The sequence below is a fragment of the Macaca mulatta genome, chromosome 9 (assembly GCF_049350105.2).
Source record: "Macaca mulatta isolate MMU2019108-1 chromosome 9, T2T-MMU8v2.0, whole genome shotgun sequence".
Taxonomy (NCBI): Eukaryota; Metazoa; Chordata; class Mammalia; order Primates; family Cercopithecidae; genus Macaca; species Macaca mulatta.
Window position 1 is genome coordinate 36,410,945 of NC_133414.1, and position 26,266 is coordinate 36,437,210.

Below are 26,266 nucleotides of genomic sequence, written 5' to 3' on the forward strand. Positions count from 1 at the left end.
CAATATTATATGGTTTGCCATTATTTCCTCATTTGGAAGAAAGGTAAAATGAGAAATACAGTATATAAGTCATTGTAAGTTCAGCAGATTTTTAAAACACTTGAGACACGAGTTAGAAAAAATGCAATCGAATAAACCAATTGTAAAAGCCATTTCAAAACAACAACAAATTTAAATATGAACCACCTATTAGATGATACTAAGTAATTATTGTTTTTGTTAGGAGTAATATAAAATTGTGGATTTTTTTAAAGGTCTTATTTAAGTATTATAAGTGAAATACTTTCTGTGTGATTTGCTTTAAAATATTCCGGATTTTAAAAATTGTGTGTTGGATGCATGCAGTGGCTCACGCTTGTAATCCCAGCACTTTGGGAGACAGACAGGATTGCTTGAGGCCAGAAGTTCCAGACTAGCCTGGGAAACATGGCGAAACCCCATCTCTTATTTAAAAAAAAAAAGAAAAATTGTTTGTCTGTCAAGGGAGGAGGGGTGTGGTGGTGGTGACGGCATGGATAGACAATAAATATGATAATAGATCGCAGTATTCTAACACTGCTGTTGAGATATATATATATATATATATATATAAAATAAACAAAATAATGGGATTTATATATGTGGCACCCAGTACAATGTACAATTTTCTTTAAAAAAAGTATTTAAGTTATGCATTGCTAAGCACATCTGTAACTGATGAGAGTGACTCTAGTATCTAAACTGTTGGAGGAGGGCTATAAGGGTAACAGGTAGGGAAGGCATATAGAAGGAATATGTTGGTATCACAGATTTCCTAAGACTCAGGGAAGGCCATAGAGCTAGGGTACTAGTCTATGCTAGAACTAATGGATTATGCAACAGAAGAAAGACAACTTTTGAATGAAAAGCTCTCTTTGTGCCAGACTTGAGGTCACCACACATCCTGCTCACACTCTGCGATGTCTGTGGGGTAGCACACCACCAGAAACTGCTGATGGAATTACATCTTCAAGATTCAAAACGTTTAGATCCAGTATATCTAATCCATAAAAATAAAGCATTCTTTATCCTGAATGCAGTTCTATGCATTCAAGAACAATAATCTAGACATTTTTCATGTAGGATTTAAATAGGAGTACAAGTGAATTAAACCATTCAGATAAAAACGCAACTAAAGATGCATTAGCTGCTTTGAGTCAATATATTGTGTGGTCAACCTGATACTCCACATAAAAAAGGCATTCTATTTCTTTATTTTTTTTTATTTGACAAGCAGCAGTATCATGTTTGTCATTTTAATGTAGATACAATTATTAGGTTATCTGTCATATTACAATATTTAAGTTTTTTAATTTTATGTCCTTTAAGATACATTAAAAAAAAAAAAAAAAAAAAAAAGACACATCAACTGCAAACGTGAAGGGGAGAAAAAGCATGGTACCCAACCGAATGTCCACATTTCAGCAATACTTCACTCATTCTTTTAATAAAGTTTTAAGAAATGTCATAATGACATGAGCTTGAAATATCTCTAGGCATTTTCTTTGACGCTCATGACGTGGCACTGGTGATGTTGTAAACAGCAGAAAACAGGGGCTGCCAAATGACCAAATTATGGAGGCACAGGCCTGCTTTTTCCCACAGGAATACACCAAATGGTGATGGCAATGATCTTCTCACACCACGCTGGAGGAGAGCGACATCACGCGACGTAGCTGTATTCATCTGCCGATGCCTGGCTGCGTTCGATGTACTGTTTGTCTATCAGAACTTCAATACACTTCTTAATCATGCTGATACTGGGATTAAACCTAGCTCTTGACTGACTAATCACCTGTGGAAGAGAGATGTTGAAGTCAAAGTACTGCCAGTTCTTCAGCTATAAGTAATTACTTTTAACCAATCAGTTTAAAGTGCCTCAAAGGTACTGAGGTTTCAACAAATGGGCCAAATTAAGTATGAAAATAGGAACTAAATTGTGGAAAATGGATACAGCAAAATCTAATAATGATACATAATTAAGTGAAACAATAAACTAAGTACTCACACACAACCCCAAGCTTCTATTTAACTTTAACTCAACTCTCAGTTCTTAGTTCAAACACCACTTTCTCAAGAGAGTTTCCCCCAGCAGACCCCAGGCCAGGATATTTAAATACATTCCTACAGTACTGCATACCTTTCCTTTAGTGCATGTTAATACAATGTTATAGTTATTTGCATATTACTTCAATAGTGTATTTCTTCCCCCATTAAACTGTGAACTCCAAAACAGCCTGCCACATCTTCAGCTGCTCTGTACTACATCCCAGGCACCAGCCCACAGCTGTCTATCACATGGTAGGCTCAAGTAGTTATGGAATGAATGATGGGTCAACTTCCTTCAATAACTGGACAGAAGACTCAGTGAATCGGTAAGTTTTAGACCTCTAAAATAAAGCCAAAGCAAATATGAATTTATTATCATTTGAGATAGCATCTCACTGTGTCACGCAGGCTCAATCCCTGGGCTCAAGCAATCCTCCCACCTCAGCCTCCCAGATAGTTGGTACTACAGGTGTGCCACCACACCTGGCTAATTATTTATTTATTTATTTATTTATTTATTTATTTTTTAGGTGAGATGGGGTCTCCCCGTGTTGCCCGGGCTGGTCTGAAACTCCTGAACTCAGGTGATCCTCCTGTCTTGGCCTAACAAGGCATTCAGATTACAGGTGTCCACTAAGCATGGTGGCTCATGCCTGTAACCCCAGCACTTTTGGAGGCCGAGGCAGGTGGATCACCTGAGGTCAGGAGTTAGAGACCAGCCTGGCCAACATGGTGAAACTCTATCTCCATGAAAATACAAAAATTAGCCAGGTATGGTGGTACACGCCTGTATTCCCAGCTACTCGGGAGGCTGAGGCAGGAGAATCACTTGAACCTGGTAGACAGAGGTTGCAGTGAGCAAGATCACGCCACGGTATTCCAGCCTGGGTGACAGAGCAAGACTCTGTCTCAACAACAACAACAACAACAACAACAACAACAAGGATTACAGGCATGAGCCACTGTGCCCAGCCTGCAAATCCGAATTTAATACTGAAATTATAAGTGAGTACAATTCTGATTAAGTATAAAACATTTCTTTATGCTATCTGAGGATCAGGTTATTTCTATATTCTCTTTAAGAAGAAAGAGATTGAATCTGTACAATGACAATGCCCTCTATCCTAAGAAGCCCTGAGGACTGCCCTCTTTTTACCTCTTGAATAAGGGCATTGTGCCGAAGCACTTTTCGTGCTTTCATGATACGAACTATAGCAGCTTGGAGATACATTTTCCGGTCCTCATCGACTGCACTTCTAGTCTGCTCCATTTCCTGTTTTACAGAAGAAAAGAAAAAAGACCCAACAAGACATTAAGTCACTGAACTTGTTTTAAATTCATTTTATCAGTGAGTGCAAATACTTTTTTTTTTATTTTGAGACAGGGTTTCACTCTGTCGTCCTGGCTGGAGTTCAGTGACTCGATCTCAGCTCACTGCAACCTCCATCTCCTGGGTTCATGTGATTCTCATGCCTCAGACTCCTGAGCAGCTGGGATTACAGGCATGCACCACAATACTGAGCAAATTATACAGCTATGTTGTGCTAATATCACATAACCACTGCTAAAACATCTACTCTACAATTTCTAGGGTTAAAGTTGAAAGGTTATTAGAAAAAAAATTTACATTATTATAAACTGTACTGTTAAGGTAAACAGGTAATAAAGGAGGACACAGCAATAATTTGCAAGATCATTTCTTATCAGTGATTACAGAATCTGTATCACGATGCTTTTAGATGGAGTTGTGTCAACTGCGGTAATTAGCTCCAAATGCATACTGGATCAGGCTTCAAAGAGAACAGCTGTGAAGTGCCATTTTATGTGGCTCAAGCAGAGAAGCCAGGAGAGGGGGCCTATCTCCACGGAGCTCAAGAAACACAGGAGAAGCAAGGCATAGAAGCAGGCCATGCCACAGTAATAGGATCTCCTCATAGCTTTTCAAAGACAAAATACAATCTATATATTTATGTATTAGCCTGGAGGAAAATGGAATCTTGACCATTTTAGGTTTCAAAGTGAATCGCAATTAATATTTGTCTCCCCCATGGGGAATTACGTTTCTGGAGAGGGTCTAATGTCTTATATTATCTTCACATCCTGCACCAGCCCAAGGACTGCACACGGAAGGCAATCAGGAAGCATGAGTGATAGTAACAGTCTATCCTAGACCAAAGCAACAATCACTGCTAAGTTAAAAGAATGAAGAGCCGAGGTCCCCTCCTCACACTGGCCTGTTAGGACCTCACTCCACACCCACTAGATCACAATCTGCATTTGAACAAGATGCCCAGGTGGCTCATTTGCATATAAAAGTTTAAGAAGCATTCTCTACTGACAAGTTTTCTTTGAAACAAATGAGCTGTAGGCCACGCTCGGTGGCTCACACCTGTAATCCCAGCACGTTGGGAGGCGGGCGGATCATGAGGTCAGGAGATGGAGACCATCCTGGCTAACACGGCGAAACCCTGTCTCTACTAAAAATACAAAAAGAAAATTAGCCGGGCGTGGTGACAGGCGCCTGTAGTCCCAGCTACTCGGGAGCCTGAGGCAGGAGAATGGCGTGAACCTGGGAGGCAGAACTTGCAGTGAGCCGAGATCACACCACTGCACTCCAGCCTGGGTGAGAGAGTGAGACTCCGTCTCAGGAAAAAAAAAAAAAAGCTGTAGAACTTTCCCTTATTTTACAAATGAAAAATATGAAATTTTATTACTTCTCAATGTGGGAATTTTCGGAGAGAATGTAAAGTTACACATTCTAGTGGTTTAAGAGCAAATACAACAAAACCATACTCTTTTCCTTAGAAAAAACTAAAAAACAAGTAGAGATTTCTGTTTGATTGTAAGGTTAATAAATGCCAACAACAAACCAGAAAAGACATACCCCACTATTAAGTTTGCTGTGCAATGTTTTGCACAATCTCAGTGTAAACACTTGTAAAGTCCAATGCTTAAATGTTTCCCCCTCAAAAAAACTTGACATTAAAAACACTTACTTGTGGTGTGTCTTTCTGCATTGATGTAGTAATTTTAAATTTTGTTCGTTTACTGCTAAAGTTCATATTTAATGAAAATGAAGATTCTGCATCAATATCTTCCTACATTTAAAAATAAAACATTTATATTTACAAAAACCAAAATCTTATAAATAAGAGCTTGCTGCAAGCAATTCCACTAAATGAATGACCAAGCAAAAAAGTCTCCACTCTTATAACTTTTATATTATAGATTACCAAATTTAAGAGAAAAATAATTCTTTTGTTCAAACAAACAGGAAAAACCCAATTTTATTTTCTACTTTTACATCTGCCAGAATCTTAAGCAGTTTATATTTGGCAATAAGATATTTGCTGGTCCTACTATTACATACACACTACTTTTTGATAAAAGAGTCAAGCTCATTGCCTAGAGTTTGACATTTTAATTTTTATGAAACACCAAAGTTCATAACTTTTCCATCACCCCATTCTGAAAAACCAACCAAATTTTTTTTACAAATGCTGCAATAACAAAATACCCACTGTAAATGGCCTGATGGCAGGAGAAAGCTGTGCCTCCAGTAGCACACAGCATCAATTTGCCGTGACCTGGGGTGATGGTGAAAACGTTTACTTCAATCCATCTTTTATTCACTCTTCAAGAAGCAAGTGGCCTTTGCTCAGAGGAAAACTGTTAAGCCAATTTTTAGAATAACAACTTCCATATCAGGCTTAAGAAAGCCACTGATATCACAGGGTGGAATTTCTCTGGCAGAAGGATCAAAAGGCATTTGGAAGATGAACTAATTCTCAATAATAATCTAATACATTCTGCTAAGGAATGGACGGATTCATAATTAAATTAAAAGGCCAGGCATGGTGGCTCACGCCTATAATCTCACCACTTTGGGAGGCTGAGGTGGGCAGAGTGCTTGAGCTCAGGAGTTCAAGACCAGCCTGGCCAATACAGCAAAATCCGGTCTCTACTAAAAATTTAAAAATTAGCCTGGCATAGTGGCTCACACCTGTGGTCCCAGCTACTTGGAAGGCTGAGGCGGGATTATCACTTGAGCCCAGGAGGTGGGGGTTGCAGTGAGCTGAGATGGCACCACTGCACTCCAACCTGGGTGGTACAATGAGATCTCACCTTAAAAACAAATAAAAAATAATATAAAATAAAATTTAAAGTGCAAACAAGGAATCTATGTTTACTTTGTCAATTTCTGGGCAGCATGTTTTAGAAAAAAAATATAAAACCTTCAAGCATTTACTAGCCTAAAATTAAAAACCATAATTAATTAACCTTAAGAAATCCCTATTTTGGCCAGGCACGGTGGTCACACTTGTAATCCCAGCACTTTGGGAGGCCAAGACGGGTGGATCACCTGAGGTCAGGAGTTCCAGACCAGCCTGACCAGCCTGGCCAACATTGTGAAACCCTATCTCCACTAAAAATACAAAAGTAGCTGGGCATGGTGGCATGTCCCAGCTACTCAGGAAGCTGAGACAGGAGAATCATTTGAACCCAGAAGGTGGAGGCTGCAGTGAGCCGAGATCACGCCATTACACTCCAGTCTGGGCAACAAGAGTGGAACACCGTCTCAAAAAAAAAAAAAAAAAAGAAATTCCGTATTTTGCTAAGATTCTGATGCCAGAAAAATCATTTCTCAAAATTATGAAAACATTGATTTGAATTTCAGAATATATGCCTTTTACAGTTGTTCAATTGTAGACTATAAAATGTCATCATCATCTTCGGGATGTCAGCAAAATGAATTGATGAGAGAAATAAACCGTAGGCTATTAACTTTACCAAAATAAAAACAAAACATTATTTATAGAAATTTTTTTCTTACAAGCACAATAATTTGAAGGAGATATAATCCCACCTCTGTTGCATTTTTAACTATTTAAACATCTAGGATATACTATGAAAACAAAACAATGAAATCTTGTAACTAGAAAAAAAGTTACAGAGAAAAAAAGTAATATACTAATGGCTTGTTATTCTTGTGACAGGCATCAAAAATATATGGTGGTTAAAAACAGATGATAGTTAATTGAGTGCTGACATTAAGAACACTTGGAATGGAGTTACACATATTAAATATGTGTACAAATAGACGTCAACAGGCTGTCATTTCCTGGTATAGAACCATGAAATTAAGCACATTTATAAAACCAAAAACCCAGAAAGTCTTTAAAGGCTAGTTTCAAAATCTCAATTAATCAAAATCTTCCAGATGGCAATTCTTTTACAATTATTCAATAAGCTTTAACAGTATAGGACAAATAAAATCAAACTATAAAGGGCACATGGCACCAACTCACACAGCACGCTCTGTGATGCCTTACACTCGCAGCTCTATGGAGCGTGCAGTAATGTAGTGAATGCAAGTGCTTTCCAGAGCACAAGGTGCAATGACAATTACAGCCTTACTTTAAAACTGCCAATGTCTCATGAAAAAGCTTTAAGGTTGATAATGCTTAAATTCTTTGGAATATTACTACATACCTTTTCTGAATCATGGTTAATCATTTTCACATCAAGTAATGATTTGATTGTTTTTGTCAGTTCCTTTTCATTCATCTGAGTGCTGTCCTGAAGCTCCTTATAACTGACAGTTTCACTGTTGTTAAAGGCAAGAAGAACTGCCATTTGGTATGTCGTAACCATGGCTACATATGGCTTGCCCAAATAGTTCATTTTAACTTCACCTACAATTAAAACAAAAACTGACAGTGAAATGACCATTCAAAGAAACATTTCAAATTTACTCTATTTCAGACATTTTCCTCTGAAAGAGTAAACCAATAGTTTTATTAAATTGTTGTAAACCCACTGCTGTTAACAAGGTAGTCATTTTGTTTCTTGGGAAGGTGAAGATCGAATTCTATTAGTTTTGAGTATATGGTATAAATCAGTTAAGCTATCATAACTTCACCAGTAGGTTAAAACAGTCTTTAAGGCCAGGCACAGTGGCTCACATCTGTAATCCCAGCACTTTGGGAGGCCGAGGCAGGCAGATCACTTTAGGTCAGGAGGTCGAGACCAGCCTGGTCAACATGGTAAAACCCTGTCTCTACTAAAAGTACAAAAATTAGCCAGGCGTGGTGGCACATGCCTGTAATCCTAGCTACTCGGGAGGCTGAGGCAGGAAAATCGCTTGAACCTGGGAGGCCGAGGTTGCAGCAAGCCGGGATCGCGCCACTGTACTCCAGCCTGGGTGACAGAGCGAGACTCTGTCTCAAAAAAAAAAAAAAAAAAGTCTTTAAGTACTAATAGAAACGCTAAGACTTAGGCAGAAAAAGAAAAAAACAAAAAATCCAAACAATAAAAGGAGGTGGGTGAAGGAGAAATGGACGGACAAAGGGGAAAGTGATACCAACAACTGACACAAGTCTCCCATGGAAGGTTCAAGCCTCCTGGGAGGTCTACAGCCATATGGAAAATGCTTTTACGGTCCTGTCCAAGCTGTAATTTCGGCCACAATTAATGCTATTATGTCTTATAAATAACATTTTTCTTTCCAGTAACTTCCTAGAGGCAAATAGGTAAGAAAGGAGACAAACAGGCAGACCCATTCTTTTGCTGAAATAGTTGATAGCAAAAGAATTTAATTTAATCTGAATGTTTTCATAAAAATGAAAAACATTTAATCTGAATGTTTTCATAAATATGTTCCATATGGGCCAGGCACGATGGATCATGCCTGTAATCCCAGCACTCTGAAAGGCTGAGGTGGGCAGATCACTTAAACCCAGGAGTTCAAGACCAGCCTGGTCAACATGGCGAAACCTTGTCTCTACTAAAAATACAAAAATTCGCCGGGCATGATGGCATATGCCTGTAATCTCAGCTACTCGGGAGGCTAAGGTATAAGAAGCGCTTGATCCTCGGAGGCGGAAGTTGCAGTGAGCCAAGATCGCACCACTGCACTCAAACCTGGGAGACAGAATGAGTATCTGTCTCAAAAAAAAAAAAAAAAAAAAAAAAGAAATTCTGTATGCTAAACGACCCTGAGCTCCAAGAGATAGAGCAAGTATTATGTATACTACAGTTCTGCAACATCCTGGGAGACAGCAGCATGACATCAGCACACGGAAAGCTCATGACGCGCACACACACAGCCTGCATTATTTGACTGCTGAACGGACTATAAGTGAAATCAACACGAGATTTGATTTTAAAGCTCTTCATTGTTAACTCAAGGAAGTTGTATTTCTCATGAAATTACCCCAGAGACTGCATTTTCCCTCTTAAGGAGAATTAGTAACTCTGATTAAGGTTTTCTGCTTTATGTATTCATTACCTCATTAAAGATTTTAGGCTGGGCATGGTGGCTCAAGCCTGTAATCTCAGCACTTTGGGAGGCTGAGGCGGGCGGATCACCTGAGGTCCGGAGTTCGAGACCAGCCTGACCAACATGGAGAAACCCCGTCTCTACTAAAAATACAAAATTAGCCGGGTGTGGTGGCGCATGCCTGTAATCCCGTCTACTCCGTAGGTTGAGGCAGGAGAATGGCTTGAACCCAGGAGGCAGAGGTTGCTGTGAGCCGAGATCGCGCCATTGCACTCCAGCCCGGGCAACAAGAGTGAAACTCCGCCTCAAAAAAAAAAAAAAAAAAAAAAAAGGTTTTAAAGGCCATGAGTGAATTCATTAGCTTAATATCACCGTAAATGCAATACTATCTTGATTATCATCATTTATGCCTTGACTTATTTTAGATAAAAATGATATTCAGAAATATTTTTCAGAATTATTTGGATGGGAACACCAAGAGAAAAAATTCATAACCCTTTAAATTTTCACAAAAGGAAGTTTAATATATTAAATTCAATATCCAATTCATAGAAACAGCTTGTGTAAAAACTTATCATTTGGCATATACTATTAACACTTTCCATAAACAGGGCTCTTATCAACATTAAATTTGGAAAATGTGGTAAGAAGTAAAACATTACATAAATTACATTTTGTTATTTCTGCAATGATGAATTAAACATATGCAGAAACAAACAGAATTATGCATCAAGCACCAAGATGATTAAGTGGCACCATCAGCCAGGATGTCACTGATGCTGTAATATGCTGCCATGGGTTTGAAAACAGAATGAGTCTTCTGCCACACAAAAGTTGTCGTTTAGCACCACGAGATCCAAAGAGCATTAGGAGATTATGTGAGGCCAAAGTATCATGTACTTCTTATTGAGTTCATTCTTGCATTGTGCCTTTTCTTGCTATTTTTCAATACTTTACCAGGGATTGGGGTACATTGACCTCTTCCCACTTTTCTTAGCACCATATTCTTACTGAAAAGACTGGGGAAGGGGTGGGAAGGCACGGGGGGCGGGGGGGGGGAAAGGAAGCCCCAAACTTGGATGATTCATTTAATTATTGTGATGTAAACACAAATGAGAAATGACAAGAGTGGTGATTTACCCTGCAGAATAGGCTGGTGAACCCTAAGAGACTAAAAACTAAAATAAAACATTCTGATACATGATACTTAAAGTAAGCCAACAATAATTCAAGCAGCATTTACATGACAGGAAATAAAGAGTGGGCAAAACTCTCATAATAGTTTCATCCAAGTCACTACCCAGTACCTGTGTCAGCTCTCTACTCTCTCAGGGAATGCCGAAGGCATGATAGAATATCACCATTTTGCAATCAGTTGTGAAACAACTGATTCTGGCAAGGATCATCAGTGGAGGCTAAAACTATATTAGGTTCCTGGAACAGGGTATTCATGCCAAAGTATCATCCCTCAGATTGTCTGCTGAGCTAACCGAAAAGGGGAAAGAGTGCCTCTACAATGGAGAAAACTGGTGGTTACCGCCTTCCAAATTTAGCATCTCTAATAGTGAGACAACCTGACATTAGATGCCTTTGAAATACGCAATATGAAATACACAGGACCACCTATGAAATATCCTTGCCAATAATACTTAACTGAATATAATCAAACCTTTAGAACTAATTTCCACTTTCCAGAACATACAAGGAATAGAAAACAAATTAAAAAGTAAAAAATTTTAAAAATCCCAAATAAGTAATCCAGAGTACTGGATACTCTACAAGACAACTGGCCTGGTCTGTTCAAAACGGTATGTCAGAGGATGCTGAGAAGTGGGGCGGTGGAAGGGAAACGTAACAACCAAATACAATTAGTGACCTCTGACAGTCAAGCAAGTCAACTTGGGACACTCAGGGAAATTTGAATATAGACTGGACATTAGACAATATTAACACCCCTGCCTATTTTTAGCTGTTGGAAGTATTTGAAAACAAAAGCGAGACAAATTTAGTCAATAGAATCGTTACCTTTTAAGGTATGCACAATTATATGGTGTTACTTTTATTTTGGCAAACACTAGTAACTACCAACACATACTATGATGTAGGGTTCACAAAGTTCTAGCTTGATCCATACTATGTACTGTCTGGTGAAGTTTTATCTTCTTTGAGTTCATCATTTCTCAACGTGTCTTTCAGCAACTGACCAGGAATCTCGGCAACTTCTTGCTCTGCCACAAATAAAACTTATTTATATGCAGACAGTGTAATAGTTTCTGTCACACTGTCTGGTCATATCTCTTTATCAAGTATCTGTATGTCTTTATCAAACTGTTCCTTATGGTTAATTCTATCCAAAGCCCTAGTCATAAATTCACTGGAATTTTCAGGATTTTTCTCACTCTGTCACATCTGGCATCACAGATTGCTTCTTAAAATTCTTACCTCTGTTGGTAATACACTCTCAACACTCTCCTTTACCTAGCTTGGTTAAGTCCTATTCATTATTTTTATTTTATTTTATTTTTTCAAGACAGGGTCTCACTATGTTGCCCAAGCTGATCTTGAACTCCTGGGCTCAAGGGATTCTCCTGCCTCAGCCTCCCAAAGTGCTAGATTACAGGTGTGAGTCACTGCACTTGGCCCTATGAGTTCTTGAAAACAAGTTGAGACGTGATTTCTCCAGAAGCCCTCCCTCGCCAGGACCTGACTGCCACCACCATTCTGTATTACGCCCTGGGCTGACCTCTACCACGTTCAAAACACTGTACCGTAACTATGTGCTTGTCTGTCTGCCTACTAGACATGAGCTTTTTTTGAGGGCCAAGGCTCTGTATTTTATTTCTGTCCACTTGGTGTTTAGAAGTACTTGAGACACAGAAAATGTTCTTTGAATTGATCAATGAATTTTACAACGATAAAGACGAGGAAGCAGGCTCAAAGGAGTTAAGTAACTTGCTCAAGATTACACAGCTAGTAAGTTGTGAGCTAATAACTCCGACCACAGGTCTTCTAATTCTAAATTCCCCCAAATACCACTTTGTGTAGCATCAACCATTTGTAAAGACTCTTCATTTACAATAGAAAAATTAACCTTTTCTGGGGTATTCACTGAGCTGGAAATATAGCAATGGACTAGGAAGGAATAATTTTCATTCTGTGTTTAAGTGGAAGTAACAGCGGTTCTCAAGAAACAGAACTCTGAGTGATCTGTCCAGCCTCAGAGCCAGTGTTTTAAAGAAGTCCTGGAGCCTTAGGTCATATATGGGTAATCTAGAACAATCATCTTCAATACACATGGTGTGTGAGAACCTTTTTGTTAAATGAATAAATGGAGAACAAAAATAAAACGAAAAATGTTGGTCAAAGGGGACAAAGTTTCAGTTAGGACCAGTAAGTTCTGGAGCTCTATCATATAGCATGGTGACTCTTAATCACACTGTGGAGTAAACTTGAAAATTACTGTGACAAGGCCAGGCACGGTGGCTCACGCTTGTAATCCCAGCACTTCAGGAGGCCGAGGTGGGTGGATCACGAGGTCAGGAGTTCGAGACCAACCTGGCCAACACGGTGAAACTCCGTCTCTACTAAAAATACAAAAATTAGCTGGGTGTGGTAGTGTGTGCCTGTAATTCCAGCTACTCAGGAGGCGGAGGCAGGAGAATCACTTGAACCCAGAAGGTGGAAGTTGCAGTGAGCCCAGATCACGCCATTGCCCTCCAGCCTGGATGACAGAGCAAGACTCTGTCTCAAAAAACAGCAACAACAACAACAAAAAAACAAAGAAAATTGCTGTGACAATAATTGCTGTGACAGTAGATGTTAAATGGTCTCACCACAAATAGATAAGTGAGATGCTACTTACGTTAATTAGCTTGAGTTAATCATTTTACAATATAAACATAAAAACAACTCTAACTCCTGGTTTCACTGATACGTCACAGGTGTTTTCAGTACCTTCAGTGATTCAAAACAAAAAATAAACTTATAATGTTCTCTTTCCAAAGGATGTAACTATTTGGTTTTAACTAAAACACAAATAATATTAAATAAAAGAAATGAACAAACAAAAGAGCTCCCAAATCAACTTATTATGTATCAGCTTAGAAATTTAGTATAGCTCAAAAACAGAAAGAAAGTTATTCTCCTTCCTATTTAGGTGATACTGGTGACTATTTTCGAACTAAATTCCAATGGCTAAAAAACTATGTGCATAAATTTATTTTCTTCTTATACACCACTAGTTGTTATGAAAAAAATGAGCCCCTTATTAAAATTACTTTAGGAGACATGATTATTGCTGAAATGAGAATACCCAAGGAAGTTTAAACTCCCCTAAACAGATATTTATGCAAAGTAAAAGCAAGCTAAATTGAACTACACTAAGATATATTAGCTTTCTTAGAAAAAAAAAATATATATAAAACCCTGGTCCAGCATTTTTTTCTTAAAATCAATTATATTTGCTAAATGAAAACAGAATATTTGTAAAATTAAAGGTCAACTTACTGACTGACTGACTGAGATAGAGTCTTGCTCTGTTGCCCAGGCTGGAGTGCAGTGGCACGATCATGGCTCACTGCAGCCTCCAGCTCCTGGGCTCAAGTGATCCTCCCGTCTCAGCCTCTCGAGTAGCTGAGACTACAGGTGTTCCACCACGCCTGGCTAATTTTTGGATTTTTAGTAGAGACAGGGTTTTGCCATGTTGCCTAGGCTGGTCTCGAACTCCTGGGCTCAAATGACCCGCCCGTCTCCGCCTCTCCAAGTGCTGGGGTTGCAGGCGTGAGCCATTGTGCTTAGTCAAAGGTCAAATTTTAACCACCACTAAGAGTATCAGTGAAAATCTCCTTATTTCAAAAATTATTTTAAAAATTAGAATGTCCAACTTGCTCAATAAAGATCAACTTACATAAATAATGCAAAATGTATTACTAATACAATGAGATACAGAAATGTTATACTAATGTATTACATTTCCCAAGGTGTAAATCAGTCAAATAAACAGCAAGTATCATAGTTACTTGGATGAAATCTTCCTTGGGGAGGAGACAGAACACATTTCCTAATAAAGGTTTGGCAAATGATTTTCTTGTACCATTTCTAAGAAATATTAGCATATATACCCCTTCCTTCTTGTACAAAGGAAAAGTGATTCAATGAACTTGCCAAAGCATAGTTTAGTTAAAAAAAAAAAAAAGAGAGAGAAAGAAAATTCAAGTATTTGCTTTGGCTTACATCTTCAGGTAACTCCACACACAGTCCACAATAATTCAGGTATTAATCCCACTGTAAGTAAGTGGACCTCATTGTTCCAGAAAGAAGCAAAGGAAATTAGATTGTGACTAAAGTTTTTTAAAATTGGAAACTATTGAAAATTAAGTGGGACTTTCTGCAAAAAGCTTTACTATCTATTGCATTCACTCCAGTATCACAAGTAAAAATGAAATGGTTAGGTCTCCTTATGATGCTTTAATAATGAAATTGGCAAGGGGATCTGGCATATTTAGAGAACAAGTTTCTAAGTGTGTCTGACCCATCAAATCTGAGTTTCTAATAAATTTGCTAATGTAGTGGTTGGCTACAGAAATGTAATAAATCAGTATAAAGTCAGAACATTTCTTTAAAAGCAGAAAGATTATAAACAGTATAATTATAAAATACTATTAAAAAGTGCTATACTTTCATTTGAATTTCATTGTTAGTTGCTTTAATGGGGAAAAAGGTTGATGGAAGAGAAAAGGTTAAAAACTGTAATTGGGCCACAGAAAATCTGTTTCTAAATTAATATAAGCATCAGGTAAATTTCATTAAGTCAGATATAATTAAATGCATTTTACCTGTACACAGATAATGTAACCATGTAAGTTTCCTTCCACTGAAATGTTGGCTATAAAATAATTCAAACTGTAAAAAAAAAAAAAACCACATTATTTTTAGCTACAACTTGCCTAGTTAATTAACACTATACTACAAAAGCAATAAAAACCATTCATATTAGAAAAGACATTATAGCCAATCTGATTTACCTCCTTCTTTTGCAGAGGAGAAAGCATGTTCCTGTGGTCCCTAATCAAGGCTATACACATGTTATTCCAGCTCTTTTAATTGACAACCTGTTCTAGAGCTCTCTCCACTAAACCACAGCACTACAAATTTGACTTTCTGAAATGACAGTGATTATCATTTCTGAATAATATTAACATGGACTTTATAAATTCCACTTACTAACCAAACACAGCAACATACATGTTTCACCATGAAAACAGCAACCCCATCTTCATTTCTAATCTCCCATTTGGCAACATATAGCTTCCACATTCAATCAGACACAAATACGAAGTTTTAGAGTATGTCTCTGGATATTCTTTTGCTGATATTATTGTGAACAATTAAATTTAAATTCTATTAATGTAGCCTTGAAATTTTAAACATTCCTCCCTGGACTGAATGTGTAATTACAGGACAAAAATACGGAGTTCCTTTTTCTTTAATAAAGAGCTAGTATACAACAAAGAGAGGAAAAATGATGCTGAATGTGAAAAAGATAAAAACTCAATTTTTTTACAAAACTAAAAAATAAACTGCATTATGCCAGTTCAGAATTCTGAATAAACTTTTAGCATGATGTACCATATATAACATACTTAAAGCTTTTATTTGTATATCAAACTTTACCTTTTGTACTTTAAAAAGGAAGTTCACATAAAGCAGTCAGCAATGACTGACCTATCAGCTATAGTATGACCACTCCTTAACAGCAAAAGTTAATAGCTCTAGCCAAGAAGATGAGTGAGTTCTTTCAGTAGTTACTCTTAAGTTTGCCTAGTCCTGGGAAGCTGAAATTTGTTGAGCCTATTTTCCCTCTAATGGTGCAGAATCCTCCTCTACCAGCAGATCCACCAATCCCTTTGCAGGATGAACAGGAAATGACTAGCACCTGGAATACTTCAGCTTGCCTGCTTAGTTCTAATCCAGACAAACAGCAAATTGAAATACATCATAAGGGGATTTCAGAAGTATGATCTGACTAATAATCCCGAGGGATATAATAAAATTCAATCACTACTATATAATTCACAATTGATCTATAACACATTTACAATGAATCTCTGGACAAAAGCAAAATAAAAGTTTTAAAAAATCTGTCATTTTTTCTCAAAACACTTTTGGAAATGATAAATTCCAGCTTTAAAATGCTCATAATTTAAAGTGCAAAACTGGCTTCAAAATGTATATTCCACGCTCTAAAACCTTTTTTTACCTCTTCAATACTACTATTTGGTAATAATATCAATATGCCAAAAGAAGATAATGACTCATACTTACATTTAAAATCTGACTACAAAGACTCTCGTATCTATAGCTAGTCAAGAACAGAATCCAATAAATTCATCAATTCATCTGGCACTACAAAGACCAAAGTTATAAAACCTTCCTTGGTTATGTCATTAAAATAATTGTGTTAGCAAAGTTTATTAGTAAGAAATTAATGCCCTTTAAGGGCATTAATTAGATCTCAAAGAGCCTTAAAAATTCAATGAGTTTATTTACCTTTAATAGATAGCTACATTATTATACTCTACATTAGATACTTCTTCTTTTTATTTTATTTTATTTTTTTTGAGACGGAGTCTCGCTCTATCGCCCAGGCTAGAGTGCAACAGCGCAATCTCGGCTCACTGCAACCTCCACCTCCTGGGTTCAACCGATTCTCCTGCCTCAGTCTCCCGGGTAGCTAGGACTACAGGTGCATGCCACCACACCTGGCTAATTTTTTGTATTTTTAGTAGAGACGGGGTTTCACTGTGCTAGCCAGGACGGTCTCAATCTCCTGACCTCGTGATCCGCCCACCTCGGCCTCCCAAAGCGCTGGGATTACAGGCGTGAGCCACCGCGCCCGGCTACTTTAAATACTTCTTAATATTATTCAGGGTTTTGGCCTAGGTAAAAAAGAAATGTAACAATTAAGATTTATTGGCCTAAAGTATAAAAGAAATTACTTTTAATTACATCTTTAATTCCACAGTTTTGAGACACTTTGGTGTAAAATAAAGGTAATTCTTGATAAATAGTCATATTTAAGATTAAGATGTAAAAAAATGCAAATCATCACTAAGGCAGGATGAATTAATTTACATGTGAAAACTGTACATTATTAAGTATACAAATGGATTTCAATCCTATGTGTCTGAAAACTTGGACTTTACTAGAAAAAAAATAAAGGACAAACTCCCTCTACTGGTAATTGGAGACAATTCAAATGGAGAGAACAGTATTTTTGGAACCAGAATTTTATAGACAGAAAGAAACTCACTTCCTATTTGTAAATGGGGAAACTAAAACCTGATGAACGCTTTTAAGCAGTTAAAAACTATAAATGGAAAATAATTATTTCAAGGAAAGAGGAAATAAAAAAACTAAAGGAAAACTTCATTTCTGTCAGCTCCTATTCTCTCCCTTAATTTCAATCAGGGACACAGGATTTTTAAAAAGAAATGTAAAAGACTGCCAAGGCCAGGCATGGTGGCTCATGCCTGAAATCCCAGCATTTTGGGATGTATCCTTTCTGCAAAATTTGTAATAACCTTGGATTATAGTCTGCCTCATCCAATGAATGTCTGCACAAATAAATGGTCTTCTTCATGGTTTCTAAAACAGTCTGTGCTACAATCTCTTTTCAAAGAAGATGTAAGAAGTCCTAATTTAGCCTCCTATTCTGAAAGTCTATCATGCTTGCCTTCCTGAAACCTACCTGACTGGTTACAGCACTCTCCTCTTATTACCACAAAACTATAACCACTGTCGATCACTGTTACTACTTACTCTACTAGCAGTTACTTCACATATACTCACCTACATTACAGGACAGAAATAAAAAATATTACAAGGGTTGAATGAGGTATTTGGTCAAAATTCAAAAGGAAAACTGGTAAGTGATATTTTAAGTGTTGAATTCTAAGCTTTCTTCTGATATCAACATTTTTATAATTTAAAACTGCTTAATAGCAGATGACAGATTTATTCAGAATAAGAGACATGGTTTGACAAAGAACTGTATGACATTCTTAGCATTTTAGTTTTAATATTAGTAACTACAACAACTTACATTCTTCCCAAAGGGCAGACTGACTATAATTTGTGAATCTATTTTTATCACATGAACCCTTAAGACTTTGAAAAAATATTAAAGGTGATACAATATGAAGACAATTATTAAAATTCCTTTAGTCTTCTAGTACATTTCCTGCAAACTTACCATCTGTACACTTTTTTCTAATTCCTGGGGAATTGCAAACGTAGATGAAGGAGCCTGAGTAAGTGGCCACGCACCAGCCTAGAAGGAAAAAATAAAAAAACTAAATGGATCAACATCTAAATTGAAAGTAAATATTTATTAAATAATCTAAGCATCTAAAACATTTTTTTCTTCCTCAAAATGCTGATAAAATTTGAGTATTTCTATTATGGCACATTTCATTCCAAATCAATAGGACTTTTATTTATTTATTTATTTTTCCTGAGATAGAGTCTCACTCCATCACCCAGGCTGCAATGCAGTGGCACCATCTCCACTCACTGCAGCCTCCGCCTCCGGGGGTTCAAGTGATTCTCCTGTGTCTGCCTCCTCAGTAACTGGGATTACAGGCACGCATCACCACACCTGGCTAATTTTTGTATTTTTAGTAGAGATGGGTTTTCACTGTGTTGGCCAGGCTGGTCTGGAACTCCTGAGCTCAAGAGATCTGCCCGCTCTGGCCTCTCAAAGTGCTGGGATTACAGGCGTGAGCTACCACCCCAGCCCAAATCAATAGGACTTTGGAAGCCACGATCTACTGACAGAACTAAACGTAATCAGGCATCCATTTATGAATCCTTTGTATCAAAGTCCTGAAATGATTAGTAAATGCTCATAGTAAAACACATATTCATACCTGTAGAACATATATTTGAAAACTAATTCCCAAATCTATTACTGTGTCTTGGTTTTTGATAAAATTGTTGAACTTATTGTTGAGATCAGCGCTGACACTCATATCTGTATACATCCGATGTAGCTTGCTGGTAAACTCATAACCACAGGCTTGCTATAAAAAAAGTTTTAGAAAATACATGACTTCAAAAGAAAAATAATAAGTCATATTGGTTAATAAGAATGTGTCAGTATTGCTAGGTCTTTGGTCAAGAGTTCTTGCATGTACACTTATACCCAAGGACTAGTAATATATTCTTCATAAGTCAAAGCAACTAATCAAAACCTTTCCAACTTTCTTTCTTTTTAAAGGCATATTTTAAGTAAGTGAATAAAATCCACCTATTTAGGAACAATAAATCTCCCCATAAACAAAAACTTTTTTATACATTCATCTCTTATTTCAGCACTGCAAAACGCCCCATTACTATACATAAGATACCTTATAAGGATTTTATGTTGTGTTTTGTTTTAAAGACACTGTTGCCCATGCTGCAACACAGTGGCTATTCATTGGAGCCATCGTGGTGCACTACAACTTCGAACTCCTGGGCTTAAGCCATCCTCCTATCTCACTCTCCCAGTAGCTGGGACTATTGGCACATACCACAGCTGCTGGCTCTTATAAGGTTTACAGATAGTATCAAATGAAAGATTACATAAATGATTACTGGGAATACTCTAGCCAGTAGTCAATTGAAAAAGGTCTACTTAGGCATATTTTTAATAGCATCTACTGAGTGATGAAGAAAATTATTTCTTTAAAATTATTCAAAATTATGTTGTTACCAGGTTAGAAAATCTGAATCTCTAATCTTGAAATATAAAAGCTCATTAACACTACTATTTTTCTGGTAATTAATCTATTTAGAGGCAGGGTCTTGCTCTGTCACTCAGGATGGAGTGCAGTGGTGTGATCATGGCTCACAGCAGCCTCGATGTCCCAGGCTCCAGCAATCCTCCCACCTCAGCCTCCTGAGTAACTGGGACTAGCCACCAAGCCCAGGTAACTTTTGTATTTTTGGTAGAGACAGGGTTTTGCCATGTTTCCTAGGCTGGTCTCGAACTACTGAGCTCAAACAATCTACCTGCCTTGGCCTCCCAAAGTGCTACTATTACAGGCGTGAGCCACCACACCTGGCCAACTCTACTTTTAGAAATTAAAAACTAAGCTTTTTTTTTTCTTTTTTGCAGGTTTCAAAAAGAGCACATAGCAACTGGGTGCAGTGGTGCACACCTGTTGTCCCAGCTGCTCAGGAGGCTGAGGCGGGAGGATCGTTTGAGCCCAGGAGTTAGAGTCCAGCCTGGGCAACATAGTGAGATCCTATCTCTTAAAAAAAAGAAAAAGGAAAAAAGGAGTGCATATTATATTCAAAATGTCTACTATGCAGGAAAATTTATTGAATAACGCAGGAGAAATAAGAACCTGCTACCACTTATCGGTGTGCAAGCAAGCTGAAATGATGTAAAAATAAATTGAAATGGAATTGCACTCCAAAATTTGTACTTAAAGGAATATTTTAGGTGTATTCATTTAAAGTAGTAATAATCTTTTATCGTTAATACTGATTATCCAGTGAATCTTCATATATAAGCATACATACTTTGTCCTTTTAATATAGTATTTGTATATCCCACTGTGTGAATATAAAAATATACATTTAACCGGATGAATTGTTTCCTGTTACTGCATACAATGCTGCAATGAACATCTTTATACGCTTGTGAGTGAATTTCTAGGACAGTACCAGATTAAAGACTTATATTACCTTTAATTTGTTGATCATGGCTTCTTCAGAGTCCATAGACATGGATAACCCATGAATTAAACGTTTTGCCAGCATTCTTGCGTAGAACTGCATTTAAAAATATTTTAAAAGATCACTTCCTTTCTAATGATTTAGCATTCAGAAATAAAGTTGACCAAAACACAAATGAAACTTTTTTGTTCACAGCATACCTTTTGAAAGACATCCTTGTCATCAATGTATTTGAACACCGTGATGAAGCTCGTGAGCCTGTCTTCCACTTCATTCTCTGTCATCCCTTTCGCCGACTTCTTCAGTAAGTTGTCACAGTACTTAGCAAGCTCATGTAGAAATTGATAATAAATCTTACAAAGGGTGCTTCTGTATATATCATGCCTCAAAGGAGGCAAAGTGGTGATACAAGATAAGATCAGTGGACAGAGTTTTTACTGTTTTTTTAAGAGACTGGGTCTTGCTCTGTCGCCCAGGCTGGATTGCAATGGACAACATCATAGCTCACTGCAGCCTCAAACTCCTAGGCTCAAAGGATCCTCCTGCCTCAGCCTCCCAAGTAGTTGGGACTATAGGCATGCACAACCACACCAGGCTTCTAAAGCTTTATGTAATAATCATAAGTGTAACCTAAATAAAATACACATCATAAGGTATATTTTTTAAAAGAACAAGTCAAATATCGAATTATCACTTATTGACCAATAAAGCAACTGATATGGGTAATATAAATTTTTAAAAGAACACCTGGGTGAGTTTCGAGCGGTTTTATAATTTTTGACATTGAATAAGTACTTTAAAAAAAGTTACAAAAACCTTGTAAGCAAGTTTCCTTCAAAGGTTACCCAAACTTTATCATCAGACTTCCTTTAGATTTCAGATATAACAATCTACATGAAAAGTATTAAAATTATTTCAAAATAGACATACATTAAAACCCAAACTTTGTAAAATGATTATTTTTTAAGAAAAGACACACGGTATGTTGCATTCCTTACATAAATGCCAAACTATGTACAATGTAGATAATTTTCCTTTTGTTTTTCTGAAAAATGCTACAAAAACCAAATTAATTTGATATTCTCAGTTTTCATGTTCTAATACTGACTTTTCATAAGATTACTTTTCAGCAAACACCAAACTTACCAGTTCAGGTGCTTTGCAAACAGACTTAGGTTCTCTGTAATTTACAACCGACGTAAGGGCCTACATAAAAAACAGGCCATAATTAACCACCAGCCATAGGGAAAAAGTACAGCTAGTTCAATACAAGCCATAATCCATACATCCAAAATTACCCCGCCACATACGACACAGCATTGCCAGTAGTTTGTTAATATTTTCGCACCTAACACAGTGGACTCCTCTGATTTTATTCTCTAATTACAAAATATCTATACATCTTGTTGCTATTGCAAGATACTCTGTAACTCATTACCAAAATTTGAACAGATAAAATAACACTACTTAAAAAAAAAAACTTACAATCTTGTAAGTAACTTTCCTTTAAAGTATACAAAAGTTCACGTAAAACATATCTATTCTCTTTTCAAATATTATTCAATATAGCCTAAGTATTATGGCCAAAGAAAAAAATCAGTACTAAAAATTGTAAAATTATGCATGTCTATCCAGAAGATATCAGATTAAAAATTCCCCTTATATAGCATAATCATGGGAAATTCTACAAGCATTCAATTTACTATTCAGTTAATAATTTAAAAGTTATATTATTTCCATTTTGAATTTCATATTTAATCTCCATGTCTAGGTCAGAAATCTCATACTAGGAGTCTAATCCTGAAACTGCCTAAAGAATGACAGAGCTTTATGTACATATATAGTATATACGTATTTAAAACTTACCTTATCCAACGCACTCATGAAGTGCTGATCACCATTCAAAACAGTATTGATAAGCTGAACAAATTTACCATGTACTTCCAAAACTGACTCCACAAATAGTGTTGGCATCTAAAAACATGAAATATAAGTACAAAACCACATTTTAAAAGGTTCAAGTACAAACTACTAGGTTTATTAGACTTGAGTAAATTTTTCCTCAAGGAAATTATGTTTTACACATGCACACTTCTCAGAAAGTGGTTTTAAAAATTTAAAACTTTGGTGTTGAAAATCGCTTGTCGGCCGGGCGCGGTGGCTCAACCCTGTAATTCCAGCACTTTGGGAGGCCGAGACGGGTGGATCACGAGGTCAGGAGATCGAGACCATCCTGGCTAACACGGTGAAACCCCGTCTCTACAAAAAAAAATACAAAAAAACTAGCCGGGCGAAGTGGCGGGCGCCTGTAGTCCCAGTTACTCGGGAGGCTGAGGCAGAATGGCGTAAACCCGGGAGGCGGAGCTTGCAGTGAGCTGAGATCCGGCCACTGCACTCCAACCTGGGCAACACAGGGAGACTCCGTCTCAAAAAAAAAAAAAAAAAAAAAGAAAGAAAATAGCTTGTCAGCCGGGCGTGGTGGCTCACGCCTATAATCCCAGCACTTTGGGAGGCAGGGGGATTGCCTGAGGTCAGGAGTTCGAGACTAGTGTGGCCAACATGGTGAAACCCTGTCTCTACTAAAAATACAAAAAAATTAGCCAGGCGTGGTGGCATGCGCCTGTAATCCCAGCTACTCGGGAAGCTGAGGCAGGGGAATTACTTGAACCAGGGAGGTGGAGGTTGCAGTGAGCAGAGATCGCACCACTGCATTCCAGCTTGGGCGACAGAGCAAGACTCCGTCTCAGAAAAAACAAACAAACAAAAAAACAACAAAAAAGAAAGAAAATAGCTTGTCATTCAACACAACAAGCTAATGTCATAGACTGTCTAGTACCTGCCAGAAGAACCCACCAAAAGCATACTTTTCTACTGTGTTGGAATAACTTAAGGATAACAAGACCTGAATTACCAGGTCTATCACTTTCATAGAGGCTTATATAAGCAAAGACTGCCTGCAAAGTCACTGAAGGCTGAGAGAGAGGAGAGTTAAAAAGCCAGTAACCCTGAGAACAGAGACCCCTTGAACTCAGCAAGACAATCCCTCACATCTCAGAGAGAAGAAATACCTAATAGTGCAAAAGTGAGTTTTCCCTCTTAATGGAGATAACCATGAAGAAATTACTACCTAAGACTTAACTAAGTCAGCTGGATTTGAGTCTACTACAAATGTATTCACTTATGTTTCCATCTCCCAGCCTTGACACAAAATTCTATGCTTCTATGCCCCATGTCATTGGACATGGAATCTATAAACGTAATAACATAAACTAGTAAGTTTGACAAATAATACAGAGTAATAAATCTGCATAATACAAACTAATAGTTCTACAAAAATAGAAAACTGTGGTAAAAGGAATTTGAAGAAATTAAAAAATAGTAAACTTACACATGATTGTGGCAGAACATAAAAACTAAAAATTATTACTTGCCAAAGACCAATCTGTCGCTAAGGTAACAGCCTCTAAAAAGTGCTCCTGAACAGTGACGGCTACACACATACACACAGATACTATCTTTTTTTTTTTTTTTTTGAGACGGAGTCTTGTGCAGTCACCCAGGCTGGAGTGCAGTGGTGTGATCTTGGCTCACTGTAAGCTCCGCCTCCCGGGTTCACGCCATTCTCCCGCCTCAGCCGCCTGAGTAGCTGGGACTACAGGCGCCCGCCAACATGCCCGGCTAATTTTTTGTATTTTTAGTAGAGATGGGGTTTCACCGTGTTAGCCAGGATGGTCTCCATCTCCTGACCTCGTGATCCGCCCGCCTCGGCCTCCCAAAGTGCTGGGATTACAGGCGTGACAGATACTACCTTACAGATTAAGTCAAACAGCTCTACTTAAGAAGAGATAGTAACAGTTGAAGTTACGTCTCTCTTGCTCATCAACCGTCACCAGTAATAACAAGATTTGGTGATAGGAAAGACAAACTGTTACAGTCATGTGATTGGTAAAGTACTCAAGGAAGATGAGTATTAGGGACACGAGGGTTATTGTTTCCGGTATTTGGGGCAGCAAGCATATACTTACAGAAGATTATTTGAATCTAAATTTGCTTACTAGACAACCAAATTCACAGAATATGGAAAGGAGGAAAATTACAAGTTGTCTATATTACCGCTGATTAATACTACTACCATGACAACAAACAATGTTATCAACGCCAATTACAGAAAAACACAGTTACTTAGAAATGGCAAGCTTATTTTTCTGTGAAAAGTTAACAACTGTTCAATGGACACCTCCGTATGGCTAAGCAGCAGCCTATCTCATCAATAGCTTTCTAATAATTTGATAATTCCAAAATGAGTCCAACAAGCTCTAGGTTTAAAACATTTGAATAAAGACATTTCTTTTGTTGGCATGGTAAGACTTTTTCTTTCATCTTTCAAAATAGTAAAGTCAAAGGAAAGACTCCACGATGGATCTGATTAGGAGGAAAACACTGCAGTTCCCCACACAACTCACATTTTCCTGAGTAAGGTTGCTGGTTGCTCGAAGGCCCTCATCATGGATGTGGTTTTGTAGCTCCTGAATCATATGAGGTAAACCAGTGGACACAGCACGGAGTAAGACGTACATATTTGCCATGTCTGAGAGGAAAAAGACATCTGAGGATTAACTCCTAAATATTTTCATTTATTAGGTAATATATGGATCCAAGTGCAGGAATACAATCCAAGTGCAGAGTACCCAGAGAAAAGCCCCCCATGCCCACCTCCCAGCCACCCAAGCCCCTCTCCCCACAGGAAAGGGATGTGGTTATTTAACATCTTCCCAAAGATATCTTGTGCAAATTCAAGTGAATACATATATTCTTCCCTTTGCCCCTTTTAATACAGTGTACTGTATTTTGTATATTATTTGTAGCTTCAGAACACATTTTAACTTAGTAGTCTTTTCCTATCAGTACACAAAGCATTTCTATGTATTTTACAGCTGCACAGTACTCCATTATGTGGATATATTATAATTTCTTAACAACTAATGGAAATTTAGGTGGTTTCCAGTCTCTTGATATTGCAATGTTACAATCAATAATCTTATACATGAGCAAGAATATATGCAATATAAATTCCCAAAAAAGTGAGGTTACTGTGTCAAAGTTTAATCTTGTAGACAGATCCTTCTAACCACAGCTGCCAACAGCAGAGAGTTCCTTTGCCAACAATGTGTTACCAAACATTTTGATCTC

The 26,266-nt window shown here is 37.5% G+C and overlaps 1 protein-coding gene across 4 annotated transcripts in view; it reads right to left on the minus strand.

Moving 5' to 3' along the window:
- Positions 1 to 1,225: 1,225 nt before the first annotated feature.
- The window catches only part of CUL2 (cullin 2), an 85,845-nt gene continuing 60,804 nt past the window's right edge, over positions 1,226 to 26,266 (minus strand). For 3 of the 4 annotated variants that reach the window (XM_015146738.3, XM_077945018.1, XM_015146739.3), the window contains 12 exons: positions 25,540 to 25,664; positions 22,943 to 23,050; positions 22,223 to 22,282; positions 21,277 to 21,405; positions 21,086 to 21,172; positions 19,279 to 19,431; positions 18,603 to 18,680; positions 15,184 to 15,250; positions 7,561 to 7,763; positions 5,064 to 5,165; positions 3,224 to 3,340; positions 1,226 to 1,813 (listed from right to left, as the gene is read on the minus strand). In XM_015146738.3, coding sequence (XP_015002224.1) covers positions 1,682 to 1,813; positions 3,224 to 3,340; positions 5,064 to 5,165; positions 7,561 to 7,763; positions 15,184 to 15,250; positions 18,603 to 18,680; positions 19,279 to 19,431; positions 21,086 to 21,172; positions 21,277 to 21,405; positions 22,223 to 22,282; positions 22,943 to 23,050; positions 25,540 to 25,664 — 1,361 coding nt within the window. In that variant the 3' untranslated portion in view covers positions 1,226 to 1,681. 4 annotated transcript variants of the gene reach the window in all.